This window comes from Sorex araneus, chromosome 4 (genome assembly GCF_027595985.1).
Source record: "Sorex araneus isolate mSorAra2 chromosome 4, mSorAra2.pri, whole genome shotgun sequence".
Taxonomy (NCBI): domain Eukaryota; kingdom Metazoa; phylum Chordata; class Mammalia; order Eulipotyphla; family Soricidae; genus Sorex; species Sorex araneus.
The window spans coordinates 192944127-192952504 of record NC_073305.1 but is presented as its reverse complement, the minus strand read 5'-3'; the positions used below and the strand labels follow the sequence as shown (position 1 = coordinate 192952504).

General features: G+C 67.1%; 1 protein-coding gene across 4 annotated transcripts; it reads right to left on the bottom strand.

Annotated features, from left to right (window-relative positions):
- Positions 1–15: 15 nt before the first annotated feature.
- AP5Z1 (adaptor related protein complex 5 subunit zeta 1) lies at positions 16–7385 on the bottom strand. 4 transcript variants are annotated; one of them, XM_055135290.1, is made up of 18 exons: positions 7169–7185; positions 6344–6446; positions 4936–5073; positions 4633–4825; positions 4241–4385; positions 4045–4154; positions 3688–3856; positions 3384–3524; positions 3221–3258; positions 2976–3138; positions 2717–2895; positions 2456–2598; positions 2209–2349; positions 1844–1955; positions 1639–1736; positions 1402–1528; positions 1111–1325; positions 192–1029 (listed from the first exon to the last, which is right to left on the bottom strand). In XM_055135290.1, the coding sequence occupies exons 4-18, from the start codon at positions 4726–4728 to the stop codon at positions 735–737; spliced, it is 2172 nt and encodes a 723-aa protein (XP_054991265.1). In that variant the 5' UTR covers positions 4729–4825; positions 4936–5073; positions 6344–6446; positions 7169–7185; the 3' UTR covers positions 192–734. The 4 variants fall into 4 exon arrangements, with proteins under 4 accessions (XP_054991263.1, XP_054991265.1, XP_004617302.2 ...); XM_055135288.1 differs by lacking the exons at positions 192–1029; positions 6344–6446 and adding an exon at positions 16–181 and having other exon boundaries at positions 7169–7385; XM_004617245.2 differs by lacking the exon at positions 6344–6446 and having other exon boundaries at positions 7169–7385.
- Positions 7386–8378: the final 993 nt, after the last annotated feature.

Sequence of the window (8378 nt, the reverse complement as noted above, 5' to 3'; positions counted from 1 at the left end):
CGGTGTGTGGGCCAGAGTGGGCACCCGGCAGTCCGGCCAGACCCCCAGTGGGGATCCAGGGTGTTAGCTGCAACCCCAAAGCAGGGGTCCGGAGGGTCCGGAAGGCCCAGCTAGCTCCTTGGACACGGCGGCTTCCTGTTGGCGGGAGCTTGGGTCTGGTCATCCAGGCCAGGAAGAGACCCTGGTACGTGGAGGCCACACTGCAGAATTCCAGAGATCGGATCCCCCAAGGGAAACAGTGGCCCAGCAGAAGGCGCTGGACAGAACCCCAGGGTCTGGGGCGCGGTCCCCAGCATGGGGCAGGCAGGGGCGTGGGGGAGCAGCGCCACCTGGTGGCCTGCCGCTCCAGGTGCAGCCAGGCCTCTGCCAAGTCCAAACATGGACGGAATTGTGGGCCTGGTGGGGCCTGGCAGGGGGTGTTGGCCATGTGGCCTGCCGAGGTCTCCCGGCTACTGAGCCCAAATCTAGCCCTCGGAGAGCGCCCATGCCTCGTGCAGAGAGCAGCTTCTGATGCCCCCTGGGGCCCTGGCCTATCCTGGCCATGGATGCAGCCACAAGGGTGTCCTTAGGCACTGCTGGGATTGAGGATGGGCCCACCCAGCCTGGCTCATCTGTTTTCAAACTTTTATTTCGGAGTCTGGAGAGAGGCCAGAGGGAGGGCACTTGCTCTGCACGTGCCACTCGGCCTCTGCATGGTCCCTGAGCACACGCAGCCTCCCAGCCCGTGCCCCCACTCACCCCTGTGGGCCCTCCCCCCGGTCCCCATCACTGCCTGCCGGCACCATGCCCCCCTCCCTGTCCAGCAGCCGGCGGACAGCTCCCAGGGCCAGTGGCAGCGCCGTGTTGGTGTCGCGGTGGTAGCGGGCCGCGGCCATGTCCATGCTGGGGGTGAGCACGAACTGGGCCACACTGGGCATCTTGAGCAGGTTCAGCAGCTCCGTGGCCCGAGTGCCGATGGCCGCCAGGGCCTGCTCACCAGTGCCCACACCGGGGGCCAGTGCCCTCGTCTTGGACAGCAGGAGGGAGGCCCTGGGGATGAGGCGAGCCTGCGCTCACGCACGTGCACCCCTCGGGCAGCCCCTTGCGGCAGGTGGGCGGGCGAGGCGGTACCTGGGAATGAGGTCTTGGCTCCTTGAGGCCAGCTTGGTGAGCGCCGTCATGAGTGCAGTGACGACCTGTGGCGGGCACAGGGGCGTCGTGGCTGAGGGCCGGGACTGGGTGAGCTCAAACAGCAGTGCCTCGAGTGTCTCGAAGAACTGGTTCACGTGCTCCACAGTGCAGTGGCGGTTCCACGGCACCGACACGTACTCGCCGACCGCCCACACCTGGGGGAAGGAGACGCCTCAGCCTCGTGCCCCCAGGACGTGCCCGGGCCTCCCCGCCGGGTGCCAGGCGCCTTACCACGCAGGTGAGCAGGCCCCCGCGGCTGCCCACGCCGCTGCCCACGAATTCCAGCAGCTCCTTGGCCAGCTCGAGCACCAGCTCGGGCCGCAGCTGGAACAGCGCCAGCAGCTGAGGGCCCAGCACCCTGCAAGCAGACGAAGCCCTGCGGCACCTGCGCTGCGCCCCCCTCCTCAGGGCGGGTCCCGGGGGTGTGGGAGGAGAGCAGGTGGCCACGGCAGGGGCGGGCGGGGCTACCTGTGCACGCGCGCCTCATACTGGGCGGCCGGGAAGAGCGAGCCACTTCTCTCCAGCAGGGCCAGTGCCAGGCGGCGGCTCAGGGTCTCATCAACGACCTGGGGCAGAGCAAGGGACCAGGGCCCACCCCGTCATCGGGACGGGAGAGCCCGGGGGGCCCAGACTCAGCGGCAGCAGCCACTCTGAGGTCAGGCATGGGGCTTACCTTGTTCACAGCAGAGAAGAAGGCCCCGAGCAGCGTGGGCGCGGCCTCTGCGCACTGCATCACGCGGGCGGCGGCGGCCATGGGCTGTAGCAGCGGGTACAGGGGGGCAGACCTGGGGGCCCGCGCGGCTCCCGTGACCTATCTGGGTGCAGGGACCGTGGGAACCCACAGGCCATACCCCGGGGCGAGGGTTGGGGGAGGGGCATGCAGAACAGGCCGCAGGGGCTGTGCCTCAGTTTGCCCTTGTGAGCCAAGTGGGTAATCGCAGCTGCCCAGAGGTGCCAAGCCCGAAAGGCCTCACAGACCTATGAAGCCCGCCCCAGGCTCAAGGGCACCACGGCCCGCCACCTCCACAGCCAGCCCACCTCTCAGGGGTGCCACCAGCCATGGGCCGCAGCAGGTACTGGAAGAGGTGCTGGAACTGTGGGTCCCGGAAGGCGTCCAGGCAGAGGGGGACCCTGAGGGAGGCGTCCCAGAGCGGCCGCTCAGATGTGGGGGGCAGTGTCCTGTGGAGGAGACACCTGGGCTTGGCCCTGGGACCCCCACAGGCCCGGGGCCGAGGCAGGCAGCTGCCACCCTGTCCCTTAGCAGCCGGTGGCGGGCCGGCCTCACCGGAGCTGCAGGTCCAGGGCTGCGGTGAGACATGGCAGGTCCAGCAGCGTGTGGAACATCTCCAGGGCATTATCCACGTCCACCAGCCACGGGAGCAGTTCCACAAACTCGGCCACGAGGGGTGGGCTGTTCCAGGCCAGGAACTGCGGAGCAGAGCAGCCGGCTCCAGCAGGGGGCGCCATGGAGACCGAGCCCCCAACCCCAGCAGGCAGCCCCTTATCCACAGGCAGAGCCCTCCCCGCCGTGCAGGCGCCCACGTGCCTTGAGGAGGTTGGGGAAGTGGCGGCGCACGCGCTCCAGGCAGCCCCCGCGCAGCTGGGCGCTGTCTCTGCAGAAGCGGACGAGCTCGAAGGCCAGCGCGGGGCTGTGGAAGTGCTCGGCTGGGACCCGGCTCAGCAGCGCCTGCCACACGGCCTCCGCGCCCACGGCCGCCGCCTCCCCTGCAAGGGTGCCGTCAGGACCCGGGTGCCACGGGACCCCACCCCCTGCACGGTGTCCCCAGGGGCTCCCGGGGACCCACCGTGGTTGAGGTAGAACTGGGCCACTGGCAGAAGCGCTCGCACGCACGCCGGGTCCCCGCACAGCCGGCCCTGCAGGGCCCTGAGGCAGGCCAGGCTGCGGTACAGGAAGGAGGGGTCCGCCCGGCACAGCTGGTCCAGCAGCAGCACGGCCTCCACCAGGCACTGCCGGGGGGGGGGGAAGGGGGGCGCTGGCTCAGAACGTGCCCCCACCCTGCCCACCCCCGCCCGTCCTGCCCGCACGCACCGCTTTCTGCAGCTCCGAGTCGGCCTTGCGCAGGGCCCCTGGGGAGAGAGGAGGGTCCTTGGCCCTGTGTCTGGCTACTCGGGTGGGGGGGGGCGGGCATGTGGCCTGGTCGGGGGGAGAAGCCTGGCCAGCTGGGGGTCACTTGGGTGTCCCCCCCACTCACGCCGGCCGCTCTGCTCCACGAGGCGCTGGCAGTACTCAAAGGCCTTTTCCCGGAGCCGCTCCCGAGGGGGCAGTAGACCACTGGCAGTGGGGGCAGCTGAGAGCACTGACAGCGTGGAACCTTCCAGATCCGACCTGTCATCTGCAGGGGATGGTACTCAGTGACATAGGACCCCCACCTATGATTCCTGCCTGGACCCCACTTGTGGGACCTCCACCTACAGACCTCGCCTCCCGCGCCCAGACCCCTGTCCGGCAGCCCCTCCCCCCTGCAGGTCCCCAGTGGGAGGGTGGGCAGGGGGCACCTGTGTCCGGGGCGTCGGGGCCCCCGCAGCCGCTGTGCCGCAGCCAGGAGCGCAGCAGGGAGAAGGCCTGCACGCTCAGCCGCTGGTCCTCAGGGAAGCTCCGGCCCGAGCACAGCACCGTGAAGAAGTCTGTGGCCAGCGCCCCGTCCACCTCGGCCAGAGAGCCCGGCTGCGGGCAGGATGACGACACTCAGCCTGGTAGAGGCCCGGGACCCCGGGGCTCCATGTCCCCCGCCAGACGCACCCACGGCTCCCTAGGACCCCAGACCGACACTGCCGCCAGACCCCGAGTGGCCTGAAGCCCCTGGCGCTGGGGAAGGCTGCAGAGGGCTGGGGCCTGCAAGGTTTCCGTCGTACCTGGCGGGTCCTGGGCGTGAAGAAGCCCCCTGAGGAGGGGGGTGCGGCCTGCTGCACGCTGGCGTAGCGGAGCCAGTCCCCAAGACGCTTGTGGAGCAGGTTAGTCTGGTCTGGGGGGCAACAGGCTGGAGCTGCTGTGGCAGCGGCATGGGTGGGGCCGCCCCCAAACCACGGCATCCCTCTGCCCCGCGGGTACCTTCATGAAGGCTGCCTGGGGCCAGGCTGGTGACCTTGGCCAGGAGCGGGAGCAGGTGGCCGGGCCCGGGTCCTTCGGGGTGCCGACTCCCCAGACACTCGCAGGCGCGCTGGCTCACAGTGCGGACCTCGTCCCTCCTGTCTCCCTGGGGACAGCACGGGGGCCATGCCCGGCACTCAGCGAGGACCACCTCACCTGGGGGAGGTCCAGCAACATGACCTGCCCCAGATGGTGGCTCGGGGCCCCCACCCAGCATGGCGTCACCAACCCAGCCCAGGAGTGAGCAGGGAGGTGGGTGTCCCTGCTGCTCTAGAAGCATCTGAGGCCAGGAGGAAAGGGGCCCATGGGCCAGGCTGCCAGGTGGGGTGGGGCATGCAGGACGGGCCTCTTACCTGGGCAAGGAGCACGGAGGCCGCGAGGCTCAGCCGCCGGCCACTGCGCACATGGTCGCCACATAGGCGCTGGCCCAAGCTGTCCGTGGGCGCCATCTCCCGCAGGATGGCGGCGCAGAGCAGCTGCAGGTGCTCGGGGCAGGCGGGTGAGCAGAGGGCGGCCTGCAGCAGGTCCGGGACAGGCTCCTGCAGCCTGTGGGGCAGCGGGGTCAGGCCCTGCCTCCACCATGCCCCTGTTACGGCTTCAGTTGGGCAGTGAGCACAGGTGGTCCCTGAGCCCCTCACCCCCCCAAACACACTCACTTCCTGGAGTACTTGGTGGCCGAGACGATGAGGAAGAGCCTCCGCAGGCTGTCAAGGGTGTCTGGGCCCCAGTCCTCATTCTGCAGCTGCTTCGTGATCCGGCCACAGAACCGCCCCAGCTCCTCAGCCTGGATCCCCCTGGACACACACAGGGCACCTCACACACTGGCCCCAGGGCCACGGGCTGCAGGCAATCCCTGGGGAGAACAGGGGTGCAGGAGGAGAGGCCCCATCCCAAAGCTCTCGCGACAAACTGCCTGTCCCCACACACTGGCCAGGAGACCCCCACCCCGAAATCAGGCACGTGGCTCTGGGGGTAGCAGAGAAAGGTGGTCACTTCTCAGTTCAGTAACTTCCCAAAGATCCCATCCATCAGCCTTGAACTCGAGGACACAAGACTCAAAGCATCCCCTCAGGGGCAAATGCCAGAAGGCGCCAGGGGCACCCGCAGCTGAGTATACCTGGGCGGGACACCTCAAGTCTGCAGGGCCAGAAACAGTGAAGCGGGCCTGAGGGGCCCACTCGGCCGTGTCCATTTGCGCCTGGCCCTGAGCAGCCATGAAAGCCATTAGGGCACCCAGGACCCATCTGGGCAGGGAATTTCCACTGAAGCTTTGCAGGCTGGCAGGCAAATCCCACTGGAAACACTCTACCCCCAATTCCTCCCCTATCCCCCCCAATCCCATTCTTATTCTTTTGTCACCTGTGGCCAGCTGGGAGCTACGGAGACCTGCTTTAACTGGGGTGCCCTGTCAGCCTGCTGGTGGCATGGGGCTGAGGGAGGAGGGCCTGAGGACACAAGTAGGGGCTCTGAGGATGACAGGCTCATTCCAACCAACCCGCCCCAGTCAGGGCCTTCTCCAAGGCCACGCTCCTAGGACTCCGGGCGAGTGCCTGCACCCACACAGTCCCCTCCGCTTCCTCCGTTGGGGTGGCCCCTCCTTATACCAGGAGCTTCCACAGTCTTCATCCTTCTGGAAGGCTCTCCTCTTCTTGCTGCGGCCTGACCCCCACCCATGAACCTCATATCCGCATCCGGCTTCTTCCTTTATGCTCAGCTCCCAACGACTTTTCCCATCCTTGGTTTCCTGAATTCATTCCCGGTCTGCCGAACAGCGTGAGTGCACTCTGAGAGGCCGGCCAAGCCTGTGGGTCAGCTTAATGCAGCAAGAGGCAGGGTGGGCCCCTAACTCAGGTCCTGCTCAAGGGCATTTTTGTTTTGGGGACACATCTGGTGGCATTCAGGGCTTACTCCTGACTGTGCTCAGGGGTCACTCCTGGCAGGAATTGGGGGATCATATATGGTGCTGGGATGCAACCTGAGGTTGGAGCATGCAAAGCAAGCATCCTAGCTGCCCTATTGCTCTGGCCCCATTTACCCTTGTGCTTCCTCAACCCGCACACATACCAGGGCCAGAGAAACAGGCTCTGAGTGGAAGGCACCTGGGGGAAGCCAACGCAGCAGTCCTTGGTGCTTCTGGGCAAGAAGTCTGGGGTGTGTCAGGTTAAGCCTGTGAGCCAGCATTTATTTCTGATTTTGGGGTCCCACCTGGTGCTGCCCGGGGGCTGGGAGCTGCTCTTGCAGTGCCGCCCTCACGCCAAGTCTGCGCTCTCGGCTGGCTCCAACCATTCAGAGCCACCTCCTCCCGGGTCAGCACGCGGGCTGGGCACAGAGCTGCTTGCACCGAGCACCTTCCTAGCAACTTTGAAGGGTGACTCGACCTAGGGCTTGGCCTAGGTACCTGCAGCACAGTCCCCCAGATCCACGGGTCCAGGGCTGACAGGGGCTTTTGTGTCCCCTCCACCCCAGTTTCCCGGGAATGCCATGCCTGCAGCTAGTAGACTGTGGTTTTCTCTCCAGGCAGGCTGGTCACTGAGCAAGGCCTTCCCAAGAGGCCCGAGGCTCATTTCTGGAGGCGCTCCTGGGCGCCCAGGAGAGCGGCCTTCCCAGATCAGAAGATCTCCCCCGCCTTCCCCAACCTCGGCACGACACCCCCGGAGCCTCGCGGAGCACCGGCTCGGGAGTAACCCCGCCCCGCCCCGTTCCCTGGCACCGGGGGTGGGAGGAAAGGAAACGCCGCCGACTGTGCAAACGGCACAAGCCCCGCGTTGACGCGCCGCTCCCTGCGCCTGCACCATCCGGCGCCTGCACCTCGCGCGTCTCTACCAACGCCCCAGCCGGACAGCCCCCGCCCCTGGGCCCGAACCCCGCCGGGCGCCCCGGGAGCGGGACCTGGCCTGCTGGAGCAGACTCTCTGCTCCCGCCGAGAACATGCCGCCGCCGCCGCCTTCCGCGTCGTCGTCACATGACCAGCACGTGACGGGCGACCGGCTGCGGCCAATGGGCTTGAGCGGAGCCCGCGTGGTGGGGCCTCTCCGCGCGGCGCGGCCGTCAGTACTCCGGGCGGGGCCGGGGCCGGACAGCCTGAACCTCGGCGCCGCGGTCCCATGGGAAGGGGGACGCCCTTCGCGGACGGACTTCCGGGGGCTGGAGCCGCGGCCCCATGGGGAAAGGGACACCCTTCGCGGACGGACTTCCGGTAGCGCTGCCGGCGCGGCGCCGCGTGGGGCGGCTCGTCACACCTGCGCGCGCGGAGACCAGTCCCCTCCGCGGCGGGAAGCGGTCTTGGGGTGGGCCCGAGGCTGTCCCTGAGGCGGGAAAAGCGTGGCCAAAGTCCCCGGAGAGGCCGCCCGCACCGTGATGTCGGGCCCGCGGGGAGGAGAGAGACGGTCACTTTGTCCCCGGCCGCCTCTGCCACCCGGGACCCAGGGGTACTGGGTTCCTGTCTCGCCTCGCAGAAAGGAGCTTCAGGAGAGACGAGCGGTGGAATTACAGTTTTGTTTTTTCTTTTTGGGTCACACCGACAGGGGTCACTCCTGGCTCTGCACTCAGGAATTACTCCCGGCGGTGCCCAGGGGACCATATGGGATGCTGGGAATCGAACCCGGGTTGACCACGTGCAAGGCAATCGGTCTACCCGCTGTGCTATAATCCAGTCCAAAAATTACAGCTTTTATTTGGTGGTTTTGAAGGGAAGGAGGGAAAGAAAGAGTGGAGAGTAACGCACTCGAGAGAGAGTGCGGAGAGAGCCCATCCCAGCATTAGACAGGAAGGCATGAAAGTCCACATCTCAAGGGGGGAGATGTGGGCGCCACATGTGCTCGGCCACGTGGGTGCAAGCAGCATGTGTGCACGTGGATATACACATCAACCTCACAGCTGAAGGTACTCCAGGCGATGCACGACAGGATGGGTGGAGAGAGGCCCTGACACACTTTCTGGAGCTCAGTGACCAGTCAGGAGGGTTGGGGCCGAAACTCGGAGACTGGGCAGGCAGGAGGCCAGGTCTGACCCTCTACACACAGGGACCTCTGAGGGCTGCCAGGAATGGCCCCTAAGTATGGAACCTGGTGCAGCTCCGGAGCATTGACGGGTGTGGTCC